General features: G+C 40.4%; 2 protein-coding genes across 7 annotated transcripts; both read left to right on the forward strand.

Annotated features, from left to right (window-relative positions):
* Positions 1 to 7303: 7303 nt before the first annotated feature.
* On the forward strand, positions 7304 to 17811 carry LOC139628956 (rhombotin-1-like). Of its 4 annotated transcripts, none has more exons than XM_071491225.1 (5): positions 7304 to 7700; positions 8667 to 8880; positions 12001 to 12126; positions 12469 to 12577; positions 17134 to 17811. In XM_071491225.1, the coding sequence occupies exons 1-4, from the start codon at positions 7679 to 7681 to the stop codon at positions 12572 to 12574; spliced, it is 468 nt and encodes a 155-aa protein (XP_071347326.1). In that variant the 5' UTR covers positions 7304 to 7678; the 3' UTR covers positions 12575 to 12577; positions 17134 to 17811. The 4 variants fall into 4 exon arrangements, with proteins under 4 accessions (XP_071347326.1, XP_071347335.1, XP_071347343.1 ...); XM_071491234.1 differs by lacking the exon at positions 17134 to 17811 and adding an exon at positions 14349 to 14514 and having other exon boundaries at positions 7334 to 7700; XM_071491242.1 differs by lacking the exon at positions 17134 to 17811 and adding an exon at positions 14080 to 14207 and having other exon boundaries at positions 7334 to 7700.
* Positions 17812 to 19428: 1617 nt separating this feature from the next.
* ric3b (RIC3 acetylcholine receptor chaperone b) lies at positions 19429 to 27495 on the forward strand. Of its 3 annotated transcripts, XM_071491184.1 has the most exons (7): positions 19446 to 19662; positions 21220 to 21446; positions 22475 to 22553; positions 23799 to 23892; positions 24564 to 24694; positions 25751 to 25935; positions 26038 to 26391. In XM_071491184.1, the coding sequence occupies exons 1-7, from the start codon at positions 19557 to 19559 to the stop codon at positions 26248 to 26250; spliced, it is 1035 nt and encodes a 344-aa protein (XP_071347285.1). In that variant the 5' UTR covers positions 19446 to 19556; the 3' UTR covers positions 26251 to 26391. The 3 variants fall into 3 exon arrangements, with proteins under 3 accessions (XP_071347275.1, XP_071347294.1, XP_071347285.1); XM_071491174.1 differs by having other exon boundaries at positions 19429 to 19662; positions 25751 to 27495; XM_071491193.1 differs by having other exon boundaries at positions 19441 to 19580; positions 25751 to 26391.

Raw genomic sequence — 27495 nt, forward strand, 5'->3', positions numbered from 1 at the left:
TGTGGCTGCAATCATGGCTGCAAAAATAAATAGTAGTTACAGTTATTTAGTCTGGTGCTGATCATTTTCTATAAATATAAATATCAGTGTGTTTCTAATTCAAATCAACTAAAAAAAAAGACACAGGTGGAATTTTCCTGACTGAAACATTGTCCCTCTATAACATGATTTTAAGTCAATCTGAACACTCGCTTGCACGACTTGCTCTTGGGGACATTTTTGGCCATGTGGTCATGCTGCATGAGTGCACACAGTGATTGCTCCCTGGATGTATACATATATATTATGCTGTATGAGTTTGTTTCTAAAATGGGACATGTTACATGCTCTGGAGAAACAGGAACAAAATTGTGTTGAACTTGGTGCCATGAGGCCTTTAATTAAAACATCTGGATCATCTGGTTTTATTAAGCATTGGCTGAATGTAAGGCAGGTCTTTTTTTTTTTTTTTACATGGATTATCTGTGGTCTACTCTCTCTGTGTCTTGCAGTCTCCTGTTACATTAAATATGCCTGCTGTTTGAGCTCTAAACTGGGTTCATAATATGTTGATATCTTCTTGCAGTAACGCTGCCAAAAGTCAGTAAATAAGGTGAATCTGATGAAGCAGTGGATATCACAGCGAGGCTCTCTGAGGCTCCTGTTGGCAGCTGTGGAATCAGAGCATCGATGGGACTTTACATTACAGCGAATAAGAAGAACGAGGATTTAGTCCTCAAATGTTGCTGAAGTGGGAGAAGGAAAAAATACATTTATAATTCAAAGCCAGACACAATACTAGCTTGAAAGAGAGCTTAATTACATCTAACTATTATTATGACACACATTGTAACAGCTACCACTCCCCCCTCAACTGTTATTCAGTTGTGAAATGGCAGATATTACTTCACTGTTGTCTGGAGATGCTTATTTGCACAGACTGCTTGACATTTTTGTGCCCAACAGGTTATACTGTCTGTTGATGTACATAAGTCTTTGGTGCTATGTGAGTCTTTGTATGTGCGTTTTTGTGAAGCCTGGCTGCAAATCAATTTCCCTGCGGGATAATAAAGATACTTTGTACTTTGAACACTATGGCGTCAAACTAAGGCTAAAATCTTTTAACATCTTCTTTGCACCTACAACACTGCAGTTAGCGGTTACAGAACTATGATCTAATCATCTCTGTTTTGTCATTTGATGGACTTTCCATCAAGAAATGTTACCAACCACTTCAAACTGGGGCTCTGGCCCAGGACCTCCCTGAAGCCTTGGCCCTCAGGCCAGTGCCTGGTAGGTCGGTTCAATAATCCATCCATGGGTTGTGGCTAATGATGTTAATAATGGTTGGTAATGTGCAGCCTGCCTTGTTGGAACTGACACAACCAAAACGAACTAAGCCATGATTGTAATTATTAGTGTAATTAATTATCATTTCAGTTTCCTACTTCAATGAGTCAACACGTCTAGTGTGAGAAAAACACTGGTCATCTCTGTAAAAGTTACACCTGCCAGTTCAAATAGCACCAGCATGAGAGTTAGTGGGAGATGAGTGGTTGTTAATAAGTGGTGTAAAGTGGAACAGCCACATAATTCAACAGCCACTTCATCTCTCTAAAGCCTAAAAGACTGTGTGTACATCATTTTAATGTTCAGTTTTGCTGTGATTTACCTGTGAGAAAATACAGTGATCAGAAATATCACCACAGATTTAAACATTTTACACCCTCACTTAGGAGGTGCAGCGGGTTGTCCACTCATTGGATGGTCAGTGGTTTGATTCCCAGCTCTGCCAGAACCCTGAATTGCCCCAGATGGAAGCTTTGGTCTAGTGTGCATAGAAAATGAGCCGTATGCATGTATGAGTCAATGGGTGAATGTGGCTTATAGTGTAAAGTGGTTTGAGTGGTCCATGACTAGTAGTGCACCACACAAGTGTGGTCCATTTACTATTTACCATTAGCTCATAAAGGCTTCAGAGGCCTGGCACATTGTGGTACAGGAGGTGTGAAGAGCCAGGCTACATTACAACGTGTTTCAGTCCTGGAAAGGTTTGTGCTTGCACAACTGTATTTAAAGTTTTCTTGCCAAGTTTTAGGCTCACAGATCAAAGAAATCCGCTTCAAGTGTGGTGGGCTGCATCTGCAGCAGAGGATCATTGCCCAAAAATGTCATAAAAAGTGCCAAAGATGCTTTCCAAAATATGAGCCATGAACAGGACTATACAGTGCTGTATGTGTGGCAGGTTTTTGAACTTCAGGAAAAAAAAGCTATCTAAGGATTTGTACAATGTCTCCATGAGCTTCTTGAGTCCTCCATGACCCAATTTACATATAAATAGACAGCTGGGTCAGGATTTAAAGGGTATTTGAAAGGTGATATTAATGTGGGTAATACTCAATGTGAAACATGAATGAATATCTTCAGTGCTCCCTTTGATTATCTACCTCTCTTTTTCTTTCTCTTGTACAGCTCACAATCTAAAGAAATAGACTCTACAGTCACAGAACAAATTTCGGCAACATCGAGTTTTTAAAATCAAGGATTAGCGGGCTTCTGTATTGGACGGTAGGCCCTCTCCAATCATGTCATCCTATCTTTCACAGGTTTTCAGACAAACAGCATCACAGCTGGAGTTTTCTGTCAGTTAACAACTTCAAAATGTTCATTTTGAGGAGCTGTATGAAGCAGAAGCTTGTTGTAGAGTGACTCTAACTGGTTGTTGAGGTGGATAATGATCCCAGGAAATCTGCATCATAGAGACGCTGATGTGTTCACAGTAGACGCACTGCGCACTTGAGGCATGGCTTTGATGCTGAAGTGCATGAATAAAACTTGACTTCTCTAAATTGAAAGCCATAACTCATCTAGTTACAATCATGCAAAATGTCCTTAAGCACAAAAGCACCACAGTGATACCTAACGATGTGAGCCAGTAGCATCCCTCTGGCTCGTACACGTTCACACCTGAGAGCTTCCGTTCAGTACAACACACAGTTTGATCTGATTCATATGATGTGCTGTACAACTGCAGGAAAAAGTGTTTCCACCTCCTCAAAGGTGCAGTGAATAAGCAGGTGTCATGAAGAGGGGATAAATGGAGCAAACACTGAAGTATGTGCAGTGTCTCCTTGAGGAAATCTTCTATAGTGTGTGGTCCTTGGTTGCACAGACAAAAAGGGACAGAAGAATGAAAAGTGTAAAAAGAGGGTTGAAAGAGAGGAGTTTAAACCCAGCAAACTTCCTCTCCTCCACACACTGGGCCAACCTGGACTGTGGGTTCGAGAAAATTGCTGAAGAAGCTGTTGATCATCCGATGAGCACTTCAGTCTGACAGCTTCAGCGCCCTTGCTCGAGGTAGTAGTGCTGTAGTGGCAGTGGAACCATAATCACCAGTGTTACTATAATAACACAGAAGAGTGTGGAGAGAGGCTGTTGCTCAGAGTGATTAAATACAAATCTGCTGCATGTAGTGTTATATTGTCACTTGCTTTTCTTCCACAGATTTTCCCACCCAGTCCAGGGACTGGAACAAACAACCCTCCCCCTGGTGGTCCGACCTCCTGGGAGTTCAGGTGCAGCTCTATCACTGACAGCAAAGCGTTCCTTGTTAAGCACTTTGCTTGTGAAGCTGGTATGAAAATGCAAGTGTGTGAGAGTATCTTTGCTGTATGTTTTTCTCCTCTTCCCATTCATCCTGAATGAATGGTTTTGGATGTCAGACTTGGATGTCATTCAGCCCTGAATGAAAAACTAGTTTCAGGGAGTGAAATAACTGATCTCAGTAATTAGGATGTTTTAATTTGGTTTGGTCAAGGTTCCTCTGATTGGGTCCTTATCTAGTTTTGCAAGAGACAACACTTTTCATATAATTGTAGCATTATGTGATATCTTATCATTATTGAAAGGGAAAAGTGTGGTGACATAGTTTATAAAGTGACAAAGTCCACATCAGGAGGAGGTAGTGGTGGGTGGATGGATCAACAAAACACAGGAATATGACACAGGAGAGCAGGGTTCAATTCCCATGTGAAAATAGAAGTTTATGTTGTTTCTATTATCCATGACCGTTCATTGTTATAATTGTAACCATGACAACAAAGACTGTGTAATGTTGAGAAAGTGCTTATTTCACCATCCTTTCTTAAACCTAACCAAGTAGTTTTAGTGCCTTAACCGAATCAAACCATGACCGTTATTATAGTAATCATGGTGACAAAGGTAGGTACACTGTGCATTTATAACTGTAACCATGACAACCAAGGTCTGGTCCGCCTGCTGCTGTAAGGGCGCTGTTTCAGGAGACACTCCTATGAGTTGTATAAGAGGGTTGAAAAAAATAACCTGTGTGTTTGTTCAGGATGGAGGACTGGTCGGTTCTCTAAGCTAAATGCTAACATCAGCATGCTAACATGCTCACAATGACAACATTAATACACAGATGTGAAGCAGGCATAAAGTTTCCTATGTTCACCATCTTAGTTTAGAGTCTTATCCTGCAAACATCTGCTGTTTATTAGGTCTAAACACAAAGTAGGCTACAGCTGAGCATGATGGGAAGGTCATTACTTTTGCATCTATTTGGTCATAAATCAAATTACTGGACAATTATATTACTGGACTTTACCAGCTGGTGGCACCAGATGAAAAGTAGGATTCATCCTCTTGGGACCATGAATATCTGAACAGAGAGTCATGGCAATTTATGCAGCAGTTGTTGAGATATTTCAGACTGAGCTGAGGTGGTGTACTGACCGACAGCGTTACTAAGAAATAGAAGAAAATCCAGAAAATAATCTCCAGAAATTTACAAACTCTAGTCTCACATTCGCATTTATTGCATCTTACCTGGGACAACAGTTAAAATAAGACTGACACCCTAAATTTTGCTTTTGGAATTGGTTCTAATTCAGAATAACACTGGTTTTCTCCTTCTGGTCTGACAAGAAACAGCTGGCTGTGGTTTCATATGCAAGACCATATGTAGCCAGCCACAAAGTGCAGCAGTTTTCTAGTGTTCCCTCCTCCAAACTCAGCTGTTACTGTATAAAATGTGCTCCTGGTGACCCGGCCTCTCGTGGCATTATGTCTGACAAACAGCCCTTCCACAAAACATCTTCTAAATTTGTCCCTGCCCTTTTCACACTGAGGACATGACAGCTAGGCAGGCCGCAGCAGATGGCCAAAAAGGCTTCCTAGTTTCACAGACTGCTAATTAGAGCCCTAACCACAGCTCACCTTTAATGTTGGCCACAGACTGCTTTTAGCGCAATTAGTCTAATGGGGTCCGGGCCTGTGAATACCCTGTAATGTTTAGTGCGGGCCAGCCGTTGCATTGGAGTTGATGTATGTCAAAATAGAGGACAAGAGGGGTCTAATGCACAGTGGATCATTTATCACCGCAGCCCACAGAGGACAAGACTGTAACCATGATTACCCAGAGAAACTATTTAATTAGATGCATTAATAATTGAACTAATTAGCTCCCATGTGTCTCGCAAATGAAGAGGGAACCTGGAGCTTCACTTGCACCTCATCAGCTGATTAATTAGTCTGTTGATCGTTAGCTGTCTTGACGGTCTATATGCGATCAGATGAGAAGGCGGATAATGAGGGAATAGTCGGTCGATGGTGCTGGTTAATTAGTGTGACCTGATCCAGGGGCCATGTTAGAACAGTTGTTTATGCCACAACTTCTAATGAGGAGGATTTAGGGCCGGATGATCTCGCAGGCTGCAGTGTTGTTTGTGGACTGAGGTTGGTGCTGGCCTTGAAAACCCCAAAGAAAATCACTATTATTCTCCTTTAATCTATCCACAGGGACTAATAATGTGTCAGTGGTGCTCAATATTAACTTTAAGTAATGACCTTAGCATCCTCAGTGGTGTTTTTATTCCTAAATCCTCAATATCATGACTTACTGCAGGTCTGGGAGTCAACATTGTGTTCCAAGGGTATTTAGATTTCATTTGTTATTCTTATGATAGTGAGGCCTCACAGTGTGTGGTAGCTCCATTAATAAGTACAGTATAGTTACTGTATATAACTGTATAGCTGGTTTTATCGCCTGTACTTCTACAATATTCAGGACTTGTAGTGTGGTGGTTCTACTGTAGGTCTTAGATCTACCATTTAGGCTTTTTTAAATAGTGGTTTTATCTTATTATTGGTCTAATGTTGAGTCTATAGTGACCTCTGGCTGCTATATATTGCGTGTTTAAATTATCACCTTTAATCATGGTCATGGTCCGCCTGATTCCCACATACAGGCAGAAACTAAAACTGTGTAAACCTGTTGTTTACAAGAACCTCCAAGAGCCTCCAAGAACCTCCAATTGCACCAATCACCAGAACAAATTCCTTGTATGTGGAAACATACTTGGCAATAAAACTGATTCTGATTCTGATTCTAATCCAATAGCATGATGTTCAAGAGCTGTTATTTTTCTCATATTCCTGTGGTATTCTCTCAGCTAACTGAAGTATGATAGGTTTACGGATTTATTTGCGACCTAAAGCTGCTTTACAGTATGATGTCTTACTATAATATCACTGGAGCTGCAACAGTTACTCATGGTAATCAGTTCCAGCAAAAATACCAAACATTATCTCATTGCAGCTTCTCATTTGTCAGGATTGGCCTATCACTGCGTTAAATCTATAGGCTGCACATTGTTGATTTTTATCTCATGTGTGTCTACTGGTTTACTTTAGTTGCTTTTATCCCTCTTGTCTTTATTTTTGATGCTAGTTTGTGTAAATCTCTTTGGAACACTGAAGTGACAAACGCTGTATGAAAGCATTAGTAAATTATTTATCAACCATTAATAAAACCAGTTCTCACAGGTGTTAAATTCTTAATAAAGGATGTCATATTGGATATATTTTTTTTACCCTTATCTAAGCTATTATTACTTTTTACAAGAAATAAACACACAAATAAGGGATGAACACACTGAATACATGTCACACGCACTGCACGCAAACACGCACATCCTGACGCGCGCACACACACACGAACGCGCACGGAAAAGGCGCTGCATCTGCCACAGCTTTGACTACAGGGCGCCCTGGAGATAATTGGTGTCCTTGGAGTTGAATAAGCTCATTCTAAAACACCTCAGGCCCGAGCTGTCCTGGTGTGTGACTGTCTATTGAATAATTGATTCAGAGAGGGAGGGGGCGGTTACTATCAGATCTGAGCATAATGACTTTATATAATTAGCACGCAGCGTTGAAAAAAACGCTTGACTGTGGGAGTTTTTTGTGGAGAGAGAGAGAGGGAGAGAGAGACAGAGAGAGAGAGAGAGAGGGAGGGGGCTGTGTGGAGGCTCAGTCTGTGCAGTGGAGCTCATTTGAGAGGAACAGCCGCAGCCTGTGCAGAGACAGAAATGCTTATGCACTGACATCAGCCGAGATAAAGCCCAGCCACTCTTGTTTTGAGGACACCTCTCCTGCCGGCAAGGTGACACCCGGGGACGCTGCTTCCCTCCATCCATTTACGCACAGAAAGCGACTCTGTTGCTGTTTCCTTTGGCTTTTGGGACTATGAGGAGCGGAGCTGGAGTTTGAGCGACTCCGGCTTGTAATTTCCACAGAGTCAAAGCCGTCTGTGTTGCCCACCGCTCCTCCTGTAGCCAGGAGGAGGAGAAGAGGTGTCATCTCTCCTGTTGCTGGATTGTTGTCGTTTTCCAGGAGGATGGTGTTGGACAAGGAGGAGAGTGAGTACAGAGATGTATTTCTGTTTGAACTGATCTAAATACATACACTCAAATGTGGCCACTTTATTAGGTACACCTGTGCAATCTAATGCAACACAGCTGGTGTGCCATGAAGTCTCCTGCTCAGTGTTTGTTGACTCTGTCATAGAAGTGTTGGTTTAATTATATGTATTCACATAGATGTCATTGTCTGTGGTGACTGCATTATATTCAGAGGTGTTTCTAATATTTCACCCAGCTCATAGTTGTAAACAGGGAGGACACAAAATTATACACACCTCTCAAAATGATGGAGCCCAGTATAACAACACCACATGTAATGATGACATTAATGATAAATATAAACAGTAATAAACATATACAATTAAATTGACACATTCAAGAAAATATCAACAAAAACGGATCATCTTAAACACTAAAGGCAGATTTATTAGGTACAAGTGTACCTAATAAAGTGGCCACTGAGTGTATATATCTGTCCTTGTTCCACTATATTTCAACCAGAAGGCAGAAGAAGAGGTTTTGAGAACTGGGAAGATTGTGTACAATATAAAATAAATGACAGCTATAATTGCAGAGAACAGATCAGTCTGTGAAATACTTGTATTACAATTAATGATGAGATATATTCTCTTAGCAGAAAATCACTGTGGTACTCTTGTTGAATGGAATTGTATTTTTTTATTATTGTTGTATATAAGGTGACCTGTTCTTTTTTATTAGATATCCCTATAATTTACTGGAGTGTATTGTAGTGTAGTGACTGTGGCAGTGAATTTATGATCAGATGTTTCTTTGTAACGTCTCCTGCACAGCATAAAACATTTTATGTCTTTAATATTTCCATTATTAATATTAACAATGATAGATTTTCTACTCAAATTAAACCAATCTCTCTCTCTCTCTCTCTCTCTTTCTCTCTCTCTTTTTGTCGTCCCGTCTACCTGTTGAACCGTCTCCTGCCAGGTGTGTCTCTGGTGTCTCTCCAGTCCAGAGAGAAGCCGAGAGGCTGCGCCGGCTGCAACGGGAAGATCCGGGACCGCTTCATGCTGCAGGCGCTGGACAGGTACTGGCACGAGGACTGTCTGAAGTGCGCCTGCTGTGACTGCCACCTGGGCCGCATGGGCTCCACCCTCTACACCCGGGCCAACCTCATCCTGTGCCGCAGGGACTACCTGAGGTAAGACTAACCCTTCTACAGGTGTGTCAAGATGATTTAGCAAATGACTGGGTGCATCATGCAGCTTCAAAACAAATGATCTCAGACGTCAAGTTTGCACTATACAAGTAAGGGTGATGTAAATAGTGTAAAAGGTGGAAAGAGCTACAAATGAAGGAGATTTGTTCGTCTAAGTAAAAAGAGAATAAAATCTGATAAGGTAGGTTATCAACACAGATACCAACGTCAGTCCGAGGGCGTCCCATTGACAGCCCTGTGGAACAATACAAAACATCAAGGCAACAGCTTTCAGTCAGCTTTTCAAATACAGATTATGTGCAAAACCACCATAATAATCCACTGTTCACGGATATCTTTACTCCACACTTGGAAAACCTCACAGGAGAAGTGTCTCGTTTCTTAGAAATACTACAAAACACCTCATTAAAGTCATTAAATCTAATTAGAGTCCAATCATGCTGCACCCATGTTTGGTGGTGACTCTACCCTGTGCATTAAAGAGGTTAGTTCCCTGTGTGGGGGGGCTGTGATTGGCTGCTGGGTCCATGTATTTAAAACACACAAATATTACATTCATAAAAATCCGAACTAGTGTGAAGGTGAAGGGCTCAGGGAAGTTGATAAGAAAAGCAACAGTGAACAGTGAGCTCACACAGTCTGGACTAAAACCATTTTAGTGTACAGTAACAGGATAAGCAGACTGTTGACCTTTCAGCATGTTTCAGGTATTTGCTAAAGGACTTTAACAAAGCCACAACAGAGCAGCGTGTGGTTTATGACTGCTCAGCTTTCTCTGGTTACTTAACCTTTTTACTGAACCTTCACGCCCGTTTTACTTATTTACCAGACAGTAAACAGTGGCGAGGACATAGAGACATGAACAGTCGATTCCATGTTAATGAGTAGTTCAACATTTTTGTGCATAACTTTATTCAGTTTCTTGCCAAGAGTTAGAGAAGAAGATTGATACCAGTCATATCTCTACAGCTAATAAGTAGCTGGAGGCAGCGGTGGTTGGTTTAGCTTAGCTTAAAGACTGGAAACACAGGGAAACAGCTAGCCTGGCTCTGTCTATTGGCAAGTTGTTGTTTTACGGGGGGTGCTGGACTATGTCTTGGCAGGGGCCTTTAACTCCCTACTCTTCTCTGGTTGTCTGACAACTGCTCCCAGCCAAGAAACAGACTGATACACAACACCATACAAAACTATAAATTGTTTTTTGGCACTTTGTTTTTTTCCGTACACATTGAACAAACAGCATATAGCTAATTAGGATGCTTTAGAAGTGCTTGTAGGTGGACTGTCTTACCCTCGGAGGAGCTAGGCTAGCTGTTTCCCCCTGTTTCCAGTCTTTGTGCTAAGCTAAGCAAACTGCCTGTCAGTTCAAACTAAATTAGCCAATAAGCATTTTTCCTAAAATGTCAAACTATTGCTTAAAGTGCATTACTCCACGTCAAGGAGACACCATCCTGAAGTGTTCACCGTGCTTGTACCATATCTGCTGTGCAGAGTTTATAACACTTAACACACTTGAAACCCTTTTTATGAACCCGTCAGATGGAAATAAATGTTTGTAGATTGTCTGAACAATCTTTTGGAGTAAGACCTTTCCTGACTGTGATGCAGTATACAATGAATATATTGAGTAAGTATGTTTTTAAACAGCCTTAACAATCTCCTGACCATGAATCCTGATGACACCACTTATATACAAACCTAAATCTGGCTCAAACGGCTCCTCTGGGAGTTATATACCCTTCATTTTCTTGCCTGAAATAACGACGTCTGGTGTCAGGTCAGCAGGAGAACTCCTGATATCTCAGCCACATTGCTGAACTCATGTGTTAGTCTCATGTACAATCCAGCTGGATTTGGTTGGAGCTAAGTCTCTCATTAGCTGTGCTGCACTTAAGAGACCAAAACCCCTTTTGACAGTTAAATTGGCTAGATTGCCTCCTGTTTTCCTCATCATTGCGAGGGTGCAGACCAAAAGCCTTTGAAGAGCGGGATTAAAACCATGTGATTTCTTTTAATTGGACCATTAGTAGAGAATTAGCATTGAGCTTCGCAGCCTTGTTAAGGAGAAGGAAAAAACCCACCAGGTGCCTGTTCGGGACTCAGGCTCGTTAGATCAGATCATTCTGTTAATTAGGACTCGCTTTTGTTCCCATGTTGGTCACCCGTTTGATGACGTTTTTCATTTGTCATCCCGGGCTCTGGGATACACATGCTCGGTGCTTTTCCTCCCACCTCCTGTCGCTTTTTCAGAGCGGTTCCTCCCAAGCCTCCTTTTCTATTTGGCCTCTAATGGAGTATGGAAATCAGCAGCGGCCACTTACCTTCATGTGTGTCAGGCTCTCAGGGAGCCGTTTGTTCCCTCTTTTCGAGGTGAATGAGAGGTGAAGCGATCTGCAGCTGGTCAGCACTGAGTCACCGAGTATGAAAAACAACACTGGGTTTGTTCTCAGGTAGTTTGAGGACAAAGTTCAAATGCTGTCACATAAATTCTTAGTTTCAGAAGAGTGTAATAAATTGACTTGCAAGGTCTTACCTGTAAAGTCAGAAAAATGTCCTGTGAGGCAAAAACATTCATCTGGTTCCTTTTTTAAAAATGTTTTATTTGTAAGTTTTCAATTTTATAAACAACTAGCACAAATACAAAGGGGTCTACATCACAGAGACAGAAAAGGAAAGTCAAAACAATCCCTGATCTTAAAGGATACAAGGTGTCACAGTTAACATAATAATAACCGCCAGCCAGAAAATGGACATTCATCTGGCTCTTAAGGTAAAACGATACCTTCATATGAACCGTGACGTTTTTCTTATCAGTGAATCTCCACTTTGCTGCTCTCCATCAGCAGCTGATATGATGCATAAACTAGACATGAGTTATGTCCAGTTTATGATGTTGCTTGTTGAGTGAATTTCCTGCAGGAGCGTTGTTAGAAACTGTAGTTATGCTGCGTTCACAGCATAACAAAACACCTTGTTGTTGCAGATTGTAAGCATTCATACATTACTGAACACCCTTCCCTTCATAGCTTTTTTTGCTTGGCTGAAATGTATCTAAGTGTGTCCAGACTACAGGTCTGCTTGTCGCCCTCTCTCCCTCTGCAGGCTCTTTGGGGTGACGGGGAACTGTGCAGCCTGCAGTAAGATGATCCCTGCCTTTGAGATGGTGATGAGAGCCAGAGACAACGTCTACCATTTAGACTGCTTCGCCTGTCAGCTCTGCCGCCAGAGGTAAGATTAGGGGAGCAATTAGCCAGGGAGATCAAATTCAGTTGACTTATCATGGAGGTGTACTCGTGAGCTCACTGGTCATCATGAGCATATTACCAATGCACTGCAATCAGAAGGTGATGAAATTTACTGCACACTTTAAAACCTCAAGGGGTTAACGACTTTGTATATATCTTGGATGGTTAATCAAGCAGCAATCATGCAAGATTAATTTCCTGATTATCATAGCAGTGGATGTGTTCTGAAAATATGCCTGAAATGCTCCTCAGGGACCTCATGATTCACTTCAGCTCCAGCAAGAACCAAGACCCAGTTCCATATTTTTTATATTCCTCTCTGCAGATTTTGCGTGGGAGACAAGTTTTTCCTCAAGAACAACATGATCCTGTGCCAGCTGGACTATGAAGGAGGCCATCTTAATGGCAGCGCTGAGAGGCAGCCTCAATAAGAGGTAATATTCTGATGACGATAAATAACAGTCCCAGACGGCTGCACTGACAGTTTGAACTAAACCATGCACAGAGATATCTGGAAGTTATACAAGTGGACTCACGAGCTCATCCCAAATATGACCATATGTAGACATGAGACTTCAGACCAGAGGCTGCTGACATTAGAGAATCCATGCCAGGATATGTCGCAGCTTATTATCTTTGAAAAAACTGCATTATGTGACATTTATTATGGATCATGTACATATGTTGAGTTTTAGGGCAGTTTATGAAAATGGATTGAAGTCTGATCATTGGATTCGTGCTGTGTGTCAGGCTTGTCACTATCTGACGCACATATTAAACAGGCTCAGAGCCAGATGTGTCTTCATTACTGCAATAAATTGAACCCTGTCCCTAAAGTCCCTAACAAAGCCCTGAATGAATGTCTAATAATTTACCCTTGAACTCAGCAAACCCAACTAGCTGATGGTGTGGTTGCCAACTCTGTGAAGCATGTGCCCTCAGGTTTTATTTAAAACGTAACATCACTTTAAAACATACCATGAAGCTGTGCTAGATGTAGGCTACTTGTATATTTAAAGTTTAATTCTTACTTTGCTAAAACCACAAAGAATTATCACCAAACTCTGCAGCGCTTGTGCACTTTTCATCCTGTTTTAGCACAGCAGCACCACTGAGGGATACAAAACCAAACGATCAGGTTAACATCCAGGTATTTTTTCAGTTGGTGAGAACAAAAAACAGCTAAAAAAAAGCAAATGTTTGGATGTAGATTCATCAGGTGGCCAAAACACATAACTCCAAATGACTGATACTGCTCCACGTCCGTGTAGCGACAACTGCCTGTCAGTGTGTTTTCTGTAACAACTTTGGTTTGAAGTTCTTCAGCCCTCAAGTGGCTGAGAAAATAATTGTTTCAACTTTGTGGTAACTCCCATCTCACAGCTTGCACATCACTGTGCATCAAAAAATACATGCTAATTGATAATATTGTTTTTTTGGGGGGTTTTTTTGTTACAGTTTTTGTTCATTATAAACAAGCACTCAAAAAGCCTGCATAATTTCTTGTGTAGCATTACATCCCCACAGCATTTTACTGTGCAGCATCAGAGGAGACTGAAGGGTCTGAAGGGCTACATGTGAAACCCTGTCGAAGTCAACTACAACCCAGACAGACCGCCAGTATTTCACTACAGAAAAGCCATTGTACAATGAAGAGTTTGAAACACACCATCATCCTAAATCACAAAGACACGTCAGATTCCTATGCTAAGAGGAAATGATGAATCAGAGCTCCATAAGGTTTTTTTTTAAAAAAAAAGAATATACAGTATTATGCATTAAATCATTAGGCATGCCACTTATCTTTGTAGGGTTGCCAGGGGTGGAGCTAATCCTGGCTGACATTGGCTGAAGATAGGACGTCAGTTTATCACAGGGCTGACACATAGACACAAACAACCATTCACACTCACACTCACACCTTTGTGTATATTAGAGTTAAGACATCCAGTTAACCTGCACGTCTCTGGACTGTGGGAGGAAGCCGGAGTACCAAAACCCAACATGCAAACTCCACAAAGAAGGGCCCCTGGCCAGCCGGCAGGTTCAAACCCAGGACCTTCTTCCTGCGAGGCAACAGTGCTAACTACATGTATCAGTATTATTATTACTGTGTGGTGGCATAGTTAAAAGGTGAACATGGTTGCACACGCTCTCTATTCTCTGGTACTGAGAAATGACTGAAACAGCTGTAAATCATTACAGAAGCAGTCAGAGCAGTCTAAAGGGCCGTCAGCCTTCTCTGTCATCACTCCACCTCTGCATAACTTCATCACCACTGACGTGCTGCAGTTTTTTTTCTTTGCACTGTTCACTGCTGCTGTAATACTGCAAATTCCCTCACTGTGGGACTAATAAAGGAATTATCTTATCCTGGCTTATCTTATCTTATCTTAGCACTTATCACTTCAAAATAAAAGACATATGTTCTTGTTACCTGGTGGTTACATGACGTATCTACTGAATATCAACTATACTGCTGTAGCTTCAACACAATGAAAGTAGTGGATTGGTGGGACTGAGCTGTCCGTCCATAGAAAGCTGAGCTTATCAACATGGTAGTGTCATGTATGCAGCACACACATGATGTTTCTGAAATCACATTTTCAAACTGGTGCAACATGTGAAGCTGCAGGTTTAAACACATGTCTCTAAAGCTTTAAACAGCAGATGAATAAATCCTGTGGGAGCAGAGCTCTTCCTTAGTTGAGCCTCTTGATGGGTGTGTGAGCAGTGGTCCACTGAGAGGGCAGATTGTTGGAGCAAGCTTGAAAGCAAGTGCAGCAAATACCACAGACTCCACAGTTATGAAGGTTTCAGGGTTTGCTCCTGTTCAAAAACAGTCCCTGAAGCCACCAACAACCCAACCTATCATTACAATACTAACTGTACAACTACAGTCCATAAAATACACGACACCGCACTGGACATGCGATCGACTCTGGAAGTGGACGGCTTTTACTTTTGGCTGGCTTTAAGTCTTCCAGAGTTCATGTTGAAACAACTTGAGACTTCTAGAGATCATTTTCTTTTTTCAAAATAAAAGTCTTCATACGTGTGAGAACGTGACCAACTCTGGAGGTTTAAGTCAATTTTATTGTTAACTGAGGTGAGAGATGAGGTATCTTTAATCTGTGCTGTCAGATGTGAGTTTGCTGTGTATTTTGTTTGGAGTGCGTTAAAATGGGAGTCTGCTTCAGAAATGTGGCTCCAACTCTGTAATTTTGATAAAATGGCTACAGTGAAGGCTTTTTGGCCTCCAGATGTTGTAACTCTTTATAACTGTTCTCTCAAGACCCAAATAGTTTTGCTGATGTTGGATATTTCTGTTATAGATTTATAAGACTTAACATAAATGTGACCACTGCGTTTCTGTGTGTATTTTTCTTGGTTCTCTCTACCTGAGTTATGTATACACATATTTAATATGGCCTTCATACCACAACCTCACATCTGGATAATACGTTGGATAAAGATGATAAAAATCAGGTCTTTGCAAGTATGATCACAAAATCAGTGAAATTTTATTGTCAAACATTATAAGATGAGTGACATTTAACTTAATTTCTTTTATTGAACACACATTTCTCCTGCAGATAATACAACTTTGGGGATTTTCTGTCAATGCCAGCTTCTTTATCTCCGACTCTAAATATAGATAGCATGAACATTTAAAAGACAAGGCACAGAATAAGACTAGAAGGGCAAAATTCATATTAAAATTCATAACAATTGATCCAGATCTGCCCCAGAATTGAATGGGTTCTTCCCTGGAATATGCCACATCCTTCCACCAAGTATGGTGCACATTGGTGTTGTACTTTTTGCATAATGCTGCTGACAAACAAGCAAACACACAGACATCCTTGATGGAGGTAATAATATTATTTAGTGGTTAGTGCTTAACTAATTATGTACTGAACCATTACACTAAGTGTATGATGTTTTTCTCAAACTTCCTGGTTATACTTTTTGTTTCTTGCTTACAAGGCATCAGAAACAAAACAAGCACATAGCTAACAGGAAATGATTTATACCTTACACGGCACTACAATGTATGCAGTGTGTAAAACTCGGCGGATTTAAAACTTCTTGGGGCAAATAAAGAGTTTAATTCCTCTGGGAGATTATCACAGTTTGGAAAATGAGATTTACTTTCATTTAAATGCCAGCCGTGGCCTGTTATTAAAGGATAAGTCTGGATGTTGTTCTATATACATGTCTCAAATAAGGTAACAAGAGAACAAGAGGCCACAAAGCAAGCAGCGAAACATCAGTGCAATAATACAGCAACAATATCCACCATTCGGTATGAGCAGCCATTCAAGCAACACACAGCAACAAGACACAGTAAAGCAAAACTGATTATAACAATTTATGACACATGTAGACATTCAGAGCAGCAATAAGAGATAAATAAAATACGATAATCATGATGTTGAGCTTGATAACTGTGACTCAAAATAAACTGCAGTGTGTGTGTGATGATGGTGATGAAGAATAATGTCACCTAGTGCAACAGTGTGGCTCACTGATGTGTTTTTTTTTTTTTTTTTTTTACTATTTTTGGACAACAATGGAGCCCTGTGGCACAGAGGAATAATATCAGGCTTTAACTACAAAGAGAAGACTTGATAGTGGGAACAATTCATTGTCGGATTTAATAGGGAAAATATATCATTTAAATATACAGTTGGTTTGAGAGTGTAATATATAGTAGAGTATTCTATTGCTTTTGTCTTTGAAATATTGTATTTAGTGTTCTTCCAAAGGAGAAAAATATGATTTTTTATTGAAAATGTCCTTGTAGTAAATTGTAACCATTTATTCATAATGTATACCACAATTTATTATAAGACAAATAACCTTTCTGTTATCCCACCGCTATTAGTGGATGCGTACATTTGATCATATGTTTTTATTGAACCTCTGAAACCACACAGAGTGACCTGGGGTGACCTGTTTTATATTTTCTTCTCCCTCTCTGCAGATCAGACCAGGTCGACTGTGAGCCAGTTGGACTGTGAAACTCACAGCAGCTTCCTGTTTCAGACTGAACCATGTGTGGAAATAACACATTTCCAGCAGCCCATGTTCGAACTCTCTATTCTAGAGCTGCACGGTAACTATCCTGAGACCTGTTGTTTCTGATTGCCGGACCAGAAGATCGACCAAGACGGAAATGAATGAAACCATGAGGAGGATATTTTCCAGAGCACTTAATGTGGACTGTGATAGTTCTGTCCTTTTTTTCTTTTTTGCATTCAACAAAAATAGAAGTGAGCTAGTGTTTGCAAATAATTTGTAGAGTCAGTTTCACCAAACCTGAAATACTAGACGGATGGAGTGAGGCCAATCAAGCCACACATAGCATTCACCAAGTCATCCATCAGAGAAAAATACTAAGTTCCCAGTGATTGTCAAAATGCTCCGGCAGCCACTGAACTGTCTTTTTGTGGTGAACCCCACCCATCTGGCATGAAGGACGTCCCAAAACAAACTGAAACACATTTGCAAATACTGTTTGGTTCAACTGAGGGGGATCAACTGTTTGTCTCTGCACCTCTTGACTCTGAAAGCCTGAGTGGGGCTTCAAACCCACTGTAGCTTTGTTTCCTCTGATCTCAAGCTGTTTTTTCTTGACTGATTAAACCGAATTTTAATTTCAGTTTGCGTACTGCTCATTATTTATGTACCGAGATGATCATAATTAGCGAGAGAGGGGCGTGACACCAGAGGGAGGAAATCATTTAAAAATTCTATGCCTTCAATAATAATCTGTCTGATATGTGTGTTTTTTTGTTTTGTTTTTTTTACGCAAAAGAAGGTTCAATAAACTACTTACAAATTCCTAACATTACATCTACCCCTCCCAAAATCTTCTAGTGTCAAGCACCCAAATGAATTATCAATTAGCATTTTAGGCTGGAAGGAGACAAAAATATATTCTTGGTATAATAATATCGCTGAGATAAAATGTCAGCCTGTTCCTGAGCTACATTAGCAGGTACATTTCGAGGATGAGGACATTAGATGGGGTCAAGTTAATTCTCCTTCTGCAAATGAGACAGACACCATTTGGATTTGATCCTTATTTTTGCTCTCAACAAATGGCTGCTGAACAACATGTGGCCATATTAGACAGGATAATTTGTCTCATAATAGAGTTACAGTCTGTGGGTAGAGAGCAGAACAGACCTGTGAACTAAAGGTTCTCCTTTAGAAAGGTTTATGTGAAATAGTTATCATCCCTGTGGAGAAAATGGGACGCTGCAGGACATAATTAAGGAAAATTTGCACAGAATGAAGAATAAAAGCTGTGAAAAAAGAAAAACTTAATTAGTGTCTGCAGAATAAAAATGTCAGTTACTGTGGCAAAGAAAATGAATGACACAAAAATGTTTAGCAAATGCAAAATATATTCTAAGGTGTAATATGCAGTAAGTATTATACATCTCAGTAATTATACAGACTTGCAGCTTATATAGTGGATGTGCAAATACAAGACTTTACACATTTTAGTTCATATCAATCATTGAGGCTTTGAACAGGCAGAGAGATAATAGTGAAATCAATGGTAAATGGATATAAATTTATAAGCAAGTGTTAATGATCTACTTTACATTGTCTTTTTTACCAACAAAATAATAATCAATCAGGCAGTACTTCTTGAGAACCTCCCTAAAAACCTCCCTAAAAACCCATCTTCCTTTTGCCCCCTTACTCATTACATTTTATTTTATGAAAAAAAAAAAAAGGCAAATTAACAGAAATTGTTGCATGTGCAAAACTTTGGACTTTGGGCTAAACATTTCCGAGCTGTGGTATCTTTACAGTCTATGGATATCTGCCAAAGACTGGGGTTAGTAGATGCCCAAACTTTTTCACATGCCACCATTTTTTTAAATGCTCTTTATCTTTTTCTAAGTTCATGAAATAAATAAAAAGTAGTAGTGCATGAACATTTGAAGAAAAGGTCACTTTAATGTCTGTTTGCTGCAGGGCCTGTATTTACTTCTTTCCACTTCAAAAATAATGATGATGGATGATGTAATTTGCCCAAACTTTGTATAGGCCATAAAGATAAACAGGTGATCTCACTCTCATAGTGCTGCGTTTAAAACGGTGGTTTATAGGACCTTTCCTGAGTTAGCACTCAAAGCTACAGCCTATTTAAGTCTTAATAAAAAGATTGTTCCGCTCTATCACAACCACTCAGGCGCTCCTGTAGCGCCACCCAGCGGGGGAACACCACAGGCACAGCCCGGGCCACTTCCGGTCCTCCAGCCAGCACAAGCAAGTCCGACCGAGCGACACCAACCTGCTCCCATCTCCTCCGGCGTGGCACCGCGTACCTGTCAGGACCCGGCCTCTCTCCAGCGGGACGGTGACCTTTGACCTCTCGGGATCAGGATGGCCATGTCGACGTTCCAGAAGGTGACCCTCGCGACGTGCCTCGTGCTGTGCGTCGCGCTGCTGCTGCCTCGCGGGCGGAGGGACGCGGCGGAGCGGCCGGAGGGTGGGTCCCCTCTGCCGGCCTCTGACGGCCGAGGCCCCGCCGGCCGAGGCCCCGCCGGCGGCTCGGTGTGGGAGAGCATGGAGGGTTTTAATCGACTGGCTTTTAACGGCGGTGATATGATGTTATTTCCTCTGTATTTCCAGCAAGATGTTGACAGCAGCGGGGTCTCATCGCGGCTGCAGTTACACTCTCCTCCCTGGGGGGGGCGCCAAAACACCCGCCACCTTTGTTTTCATTCCTTTGTTTATATTTAATCATTTAAAATATGTACGAAATGAATATGATACAGATCCAGCTAAAACTAACACATCCATATCCATATTAAAGGGGGGAGTGAAAATAATTGTATCGTGCACACAGGCAGGGATTATGCTGTGTGAGAGCTGTATTTCATCGTACTTTATAGGGTGCCTGGCAGGGACAGCTGTCTTGCTTATTTACAGTTCTGTTGTCCCTGTCCCCTGTCCCAAATAACAACATAACAAATAAAATAAAATATTAGAAAGTCTCAGCAAATATAATTCAGCAGCACCCCAAACGACAGCCTCTAAAATTCCTCATGGGTTGAATCAAAAACCAAATTTTAAATAAAAATAGAACTTTCAAATATAGCTTGGTCAAACTATTTTCTTCCCAACAAACACCAGAGACGTTTCATTGATTTGTTCTGCTTAGGTCTTTAATTAACAATTTTTATAATTATCAAATAATACATCAGTTATTTTTCATTATTCGTGAAATAATCCCAATTTCATTTTCAGATTTCTTGTTTTGTTTGATAGACAGTTTAAATCCGGATTAAATTCAATTTATATTTATATAAAATAGTGACTGCAAATCAATTTGTTGATCAACTAATCAACCAATACACCCTCTTGAAGGCAGGATTTATTGTCGGGCTGTTGTACTGAAATGCATTATAGAGATAATTATTTTTTAGTTATTTTATTCAAAGTCTGTGGTAATTTAAGGCACTGAAACAGCTGTATATGTGCACAGTGAAAAAGCAGATGTTCAGTAGTTTCTAAACTATGATTCCTTAATTGTCCTTTTTTTAAACAATACCAAACTGTACAAAGTTTTAAACAGTAATTTAGTCACTCATCATCGGGATTGAAGCATCTTCTCTACGGTTGAGTCAAACCATCTAAAAAGTTGTTTATGTTCTTTAATTATTCCAGTCAGTTTCAGTGGGTAAAAGGTTCCAGATAAAAAGCCACATTACCATTATTTGTGTCCTTTATTTAAATACTTCCTTACTAATCCAGTAGGGGTAAGAACAGGATATTTATAACATCTCACAGCAGCTTAAATGGAAAACCATGATCAACAGATGCTGCAGATTAGAAAAATGAGGAAGTACCAAAAATCCTTTCTGTACCACCAGATGTCCTTTTGTGTCAGAGCTAACTGTTCCAATGAAAAAGAGGGAATGAACCTATATATCAGACACGTATGATATAAAACTATCTCATAACACACCCAAAACAATCACTGCTGTTATTGATGTTGTACGTTAGTGATGTTTCCTCTTCACCGGTCTTCCTCTCCCCGCAGGTTCAGGTCGTTTCCCTCCGATGATGCACCGTCAGATGGCCCCAGAGGGCCGTGGCCAGAGGGCCGCGAGCGCCGGCTTCTCCAGAGCCCACAACACTGAGGTCATAGCCAAGGCGAAGGGAGCAGGAACGGGGGCAGGAACTGGAGGCAAATCCAACCTGGCAGGACAGATCATCCCTGTGTACGGCTTCGGGATCTTACTCTACATCCTCTACATACTGTTCAAGGTGAAATCCTGGAGACGCAACACACTGCTGATGTGCACAGTGCTGCAGTATTCCTATAAAAGTATTATTTATTTCATTTGATTGCACATTAAAAATACACAAAATATACTTCCAGCTGTAAATACTCACATATACCTGAATTAAAAGTAAACAAACACCTGTGCATTGGAGGTAGAAAGCTGAAAGCATATACAAAGACCTCTCAATAAACTTGTGGATAAAAATAATTTCAGAGAAACAATATGTTCAAAAGTCCTGATTTCAAAATGTACAAGCATTGATAGAAGAGCTGGGTAACAAACCTCAGCACTTTTTGGTACAGAATGAAACGTGTCTGTAGCTCAAAGTATTGAAAAGTCCTGCAACCTGGTCATGAATGTTAGACATCTGTAATCTTATTTATTTATTTTTTGATTCACAATTTTAAATTTTGTTTCATTTGGCCAAGTTCCTATAAGGCTGCTTGTGCTACATCAACATAAGTGAAGTGTCTGTGCCTTGAAACTCAGGGTTTGAATTGGTTCTAGTATCAAAATAATAAATATTAAAATACCGTAGGGCTGCAATTAACAGTTACTTTCATTATCAATGTGTCTGTTTTCTCAGTTAATCATTTTGTTTATAAAATTACAGTCAAATAGTCATTTTTCTCCAAAATCCAAAGATATTCAGTATATAAATGGAGGAGACTGAGGAACCTGCAAATATTCATGTTGGAGAAGCTGGAATCAAATGATCTTCACTTGTTCTTTTCTTAAGATGAAAAGCTACTGATAGATTTTCTGTTGATGAACTGTTGATGAATTGACTATTTGTTGCCGCTCTAAACATTTGTTCCTAATTTGCAGGTTAATCTGCAGCATCGAAGTCTAAATCTGAAAACTGAATCTCAAACTGCAGTTAAAATAAAACAGTGGAGAAAAAATCCAGCTTTAAAGAGGAATAATGATGTTTGGCAGACATGAAAGTGAGACACAGACATTTTACTGTCTGTGATGTGTTGTTTTCTGTTATTGTCTCCCTGTTAGATCACGTCTAAGGGCAACAGCAAGCCGTCAGAGGGCAGGTTTCCCTCAGTCCGCTCAGAGAACATGAAGAGGAAGATCAGTGAGTACCACCCAACAACAGTTGTACTCATTCTTTTAGCATTTAGCAACTTTAGCTCTTACGTCCATCTCAGTCCTTAAAAAGGCTGTAGCTCTGTATCTCTCTGAATGTGCTTTTAGCTGTTTATCTGTGAGCGTTACACAACTAAATAATTTTTGATTTACATGTAGGTTGTTTTTCCTAAGAGTTTGAATGCGCTTGTTTTGCATGCACTTATTTTCTTTGATTTCTGGACAAAAGCATCAGCCATATGAAGGTAATGCCCTGTTATTTCCTGAGGATATACTCTGCTGCAGCACTGCAGTGTTGTACACTGTGAAACATCTGTCAGGTCAATAATGAGTACGGGCTGAAGATTATAACGCTGTTGTGGAATTACATTATCGTTTCAATATAGTCCTCGGTAGGCTTCCATAACTGAGGGCTGAAGGAAAACTGAGGCACTAATCATTATCACGCTGCCACATTTTGACGCAATAAAACTGCACAGTTGTCATATTGAGAAATGTAGGTCACATGGGTAAAAACCTCTGGACTGAGGGAATTTTCCACTTTTTCAGGCAGGTCATATAAATCTAGCTATGACCATCAAAGCCAACATTACTTTGGAAATTATTCAGAGCTTTTCTGTAGCTCCCTGTGTGTGTGTCGCATTTGCTTTAAGTCATATCCAGTCTTATAAAACCTTCATGGCTGACCTGCACACTTATTTCCTTTGTGCATTAATATAATGAGAAATACATTGTCAGTAATTTTCTGGCATGTTGATTCCCATAAAGCATGAGCAGTGTTGGGGAGTAGTGACATAATTAAACAAGTAGTTTAACTACAGTTTACAGTAACTGGCAGGTTACAGGTACAGGTTACAATGTAGTTTGAGCTACTTTTTCTATGTGGCTTCAGTTGACTAAACTAGTCCGTCAAGTAGCTTTTCTGTATTTCAGCTTCTTCCAGTGTAGAGTAATTAATAGCGAAGCAGCTTCCCCAACACTGAGCATCAGACAGTGAGATATGGATGGCAGTGTGCTCTGATAGTGAAAACAAGAACTGTACATTTACCTATCAGTTTCCTTGGTTGATCTTTGTCTGTATTCTTTGTTTGTTTGAGCTCAGTTTGTGTGTAAACCTGTGAAGGTATTTGTTAAAAACTACACCTGCATGCACGTGTTGGTCAGTTTCCTGTTGAGGTTTGGAACACGTTTGTTCCCAGATCTCGCTTCACCTGCTTCTCCGTCTTTCCTCCAGCTGACTTTCAGCTGGCTCAGCTGCAGGAGAAACTGAGGGAAACCGAGCTGGTGATGGAGAATATTGTTTCCAACGCCCACCACAGCCCTGACAGGTGGGTGTTGCCCCTACCGAGGAATCGCATCATCAGTCGACCTCCTCCCTCTCTTTTCCTGACAGGAACGACTTGCCTCATGGAGCTCATTTGTTTATTCGTTGATTCAATTACATGCAAGCAATCATCTGTTCCACAGCAAAGACAAAGACAAACACGACTCTCTCATGAAGTTAATTTCCTCTTCTTATGTGGGTTGTTTTAACACTGTCATGTGTGACTGGGCTGAATTTTAAAATCTTATTATTTAACAGTTTAACAAATTAATTACTCATTACTATTAGTTACTCCAGGAAAGTCTAATATGGATGTTTTTATTTTTTCTAGAGCTGTCTAATCATCTTTGAAATTTAAAGTTTATCCGTTATGTTTTTTGGGGTTTTTTTTACCTTATCTTCATAATTATGAAACTGCTATGTTTAAATTGTATTTATGGAAAAAAATAGAAGATGATTCAATGTAGAAAAAGTAATAATGTTACATGAACAAATTAAGAGTCTTGTTAGTTCTGGAGTCCCTGATCTGGGACACTGTCAACTAATCAATATGTTAGTACAGTAAAGAAACTTTGTGTTAAATGTGTAACTTTAACTGGGGTGGGAAGCAGTGAGGATATGCTGCAGCTGCACTGCTCATGATCACGAGTGTGTGGTTTTCTGTGTGTGCTGCAGGGTGAAGGGAGTGATGGCGGATCAGGAGGAGAGCCTCCTGCAGCAGCTGACGGAGATAACCCGGGTGATGCAGGAGGGGCAGCTGGTGGAGGGCATGACTCCAGAAAAGAAAACCCAGGACAACTGGGAAGGTACCTGATCACTCAGCGCACACTTCACAATGTAGCATAGAAGTAGCATCACTGTATGTGCAGCAGTTGTGTTTTAAACTCCACCTCTTACCACCTTTAGGATCACACCAGTGTTTCTTAATGTTTCCAGTGACTTCAAAGCGGGAGATGTCTTGGATCATGTGAATTCTGTTTCTGCTTGTTGGTGCGTTTAGTTTCACCATTTAATAGTAAACTAAACAATATCTGGCTGAGGAAATTTCAGATAAGGATTTACTTTATTTACTGGTTTATTTAATAGAGACACATTAGTACATATTTCTGACAATGTTGCACAGTTAATCGTAGTCACACTGCTCCCTTCACACTGTGTGTGTTGGATTATTCTTTGTCTTCTGGGTTTGATTTCTCCCGGCAGCTCTCTTCTGCAGGAGGAGGCGTGAAACTACATTAAGTAACTTTTTACAAAGAACTAAATAATTTATACATCTCAAACAACTTATTGTTGTCTCTGTCAAGTTGATTTTCACACTGAACTGACAGGATATCAATCTGAGAAATTAGCTTAGTAGTTTACATAAATAAAATAATTTTAACTACAAAGTAAAGTAAAGTAAAAACAGTAAAGGATGCTACAGAGGTAAAAAAAAAAAGATAAAAAGACAACAATAATGAAAATAAAAATAAGTGAAAATAAAATAAAAAGACAACATTACAAATGTCAAATGCCAACAAATGTGTAATGTGGCTTGGAGGTAGACCCTGGTGAGCTTTAAAAGTGATCACTAATATCTAAAAATCCAGTAAGAATCCAGTAAGAAGCCTCGCTGCTGTATTCTGAACTAGATGGAGGCGGGAAAGTGACTTTTTGTCGATGCCAGAGAGGAGGGAGTTACAGTAGTCCGGTTCTGAGAAAATGAATGTGTGAATGACTTTTTCCAGATCAGGTTGTGAGAGGACAGGTTTGATTTTGGAGATGGTAGGTCATACATACTGCAAGCAGGTAGCTCAGCGAAGACGCAGCATCATGGTTGTTGAATAAATGACTCCTGAAGTTTCTCGTCATTTCGCCCACAGATTATCCTGAGCAGCCTCATCAGTCCTGGCAGCATTCCCACTGCTGCTGTCAGCACAGTCAGCAGCACCACAGTCCACAGACGGAGGCAGAGGCTGAGAGGGCCGAGGCCGATGGAGCCGACCTGGTGGAAAACATTCAGGCTGAGGACGTGACGGGTGGAGGAGAGGCAGAGGAGGCAGAGGATGTGAGTGCAGACGCTGTGAGAGAGTCTGATTTTACAGCAGTGAGTGAAGAAGACGTGGGGTCAGGGAGAGATTTAGGCGTAATTGAGAGGTTGGACCTGCAGGAACACCAGGAGGGAGGGGGTAAAATCGATCTGGGTGTCCCGGAGGAGGACCTGGCCGGAGTCCTGAAGGAGCTGGAGCTCACACTGAAGATGACGTCCATGATGGAGCAGGAGAAGATAGAGGACCTGACCCGGCCCGTAGAGACGGAGGCTGCCCAGAGCCAGGTCAGACGGAGGAACAAGAGGAGGAGAGTGAAGAAAGCTGCTCACTGACTCTGACGTGATGCATATGAACTTGAGCCTGGACCTGGTGTTTGTGAGGACAGCTTCTTTTTTTAAACCTGTTCCCATCAGATGGGCAGTAGCATGACAGCTGGTGACAGGATGAACATGTGTTACCAGCTTTGTTCATCTTTACTTGAAGTGAATAAGCGAGAGATGTGTACAGGGCACAGCCTTCATTACTAATTTATTCACTGACTGAAAAAGGAATAAGCAGGTTTATGGTTTTAAAACAGATGCCTGATTTTTTTTAAATGATTTAAGTCCATTATGATAATACCAGTCTGCACAATGTAGAAGTCAATAGTTTTTCATTTAATTTAAACCAGTGCAGACAGGATCTCCAGGTCTAGATTTTATGTAAAAATGTAATAACAATAGTTTTCAACCAGAACCTTGAAATACCGCCGGCTGGGGACAAACCCAGAATTCAGGGAAGTGTTGAGTGTTTTACACTTTATCTTCTAAAGCCTTTTTCTGTAAAATGATCCAACAATATTCACAGCGAGTGCTTGCATTAAAGGTGATCAAACAACTTATAAACGAACAGAAAACAGGACTGAATCAGGCCCAAAAAAGATTAAAACATTTTGGAAACTCCCAGAAATAAGTAATTTCAGCTCAGGTCAGGACACGTTTTTCTTTGCAGGACCTATATAGTTGATGAAAGCTGAGTCTGCAAAGAAAACAAACACTAATTAAATTTGATCACATTATTTATATTGTTATTTATTGAGGGGGTTGTGCTTTTTTCACCCTTGTTTGTTCATGTGTTGGACAAAACACTGCCCGCCTTGAAACTTCCTGTAGTCTCTATGTCCAAGTTGGAAATTTTTAGACAAGAGTCCTGGATTGAATTAACACCTTAATATGTGAATAGACACAAATGCACTGCAGGAAACAGGACAGTGCACATGGGACATTAATGGTGCCCCCTCTGTCCTCTAGATTAAACAGTGTTTGTGATGATACCAATGATGTTTTAAGGTTTTAACAAACCTGCTCTCTTCAACTCTTATGTGTGAAAACTTATTTAACTTATTTATTATTTAACTTATTTAAATATTTCTACTTTTATAAAACTTATTTAACTGTTGAGAAGCACCTGAGAATGCATATCAGTGATTAAAATACTGTGAATTAAATTTTCTGGGTCCTGGTTTCTTCAGTTTCCTCAAGACTTTAAGTTTTATTTTACTTTAAATTGTCACAAGATTAAAATTGTAAATGTGCTGA

Source organism: Trachinotus anak, unplaced genomic scaffold, assembly GCF_046630095.1.
Source record: "Trachinotus anak isolate AG129_WGS33_773 ecotype Australia unplaced genomic scaffold, CSIRO_AGI_Tana_v1 ptg000002l, whole genome shotgun sequence".
Classification (NCBI taxonomy): Eukaryota; Metazoa; Chordata; class Actinopteri; order Carangiformes; family Carangidae; genus Trachinotus; species Trachinotus anak.

Excerpts from the sequence above, each read along its gene's own strand:
- LOC139628956 (XM_071491225.1), top strand. The coding sequence starts at position 7,679 with ATGGTGTTGGACAAGGAGGAGA. Across the intron at positions 8,881-12,000 it reads TGCCGCAGGGACTACCTGAG|GCTCTTTGGGGTGACGGGGA; the intron begins GTAAGACTAACC and ends CTCCCTCTGCAG. Across the intron at positions 12,127-12,468 it reads TGTCAGCTCTGCCGCCAGAG|ATTTTGCGTGGGAGACAAGT; the intron begins GTAAGATTAGGG and ends TCCTCTCTGCAG.
- ric3b (XM_071491174.1), top strand. The coding sequence starts at position 19,557 with ATGGCCATGTCGACGTTCCAGAAGGTGACCCTCGCGACGTGCCTCGTG. Across the intron at positions 23,893-24,563 it reads GCCCACCACAGCCCTGACAG|GGTGAAGGGAGTGATGGCGG; the intron begins GTGGGTGTTGCC and ends TGTGTGCTGCAG. Across the intron at positions 24,695-25,750 it reads AACCCAGGACAACTGGGAAG|ATTATCCTGAGCAGCCTCAT; the intron begins GTACCTGATCAC and ends TTTCGCCCACAG.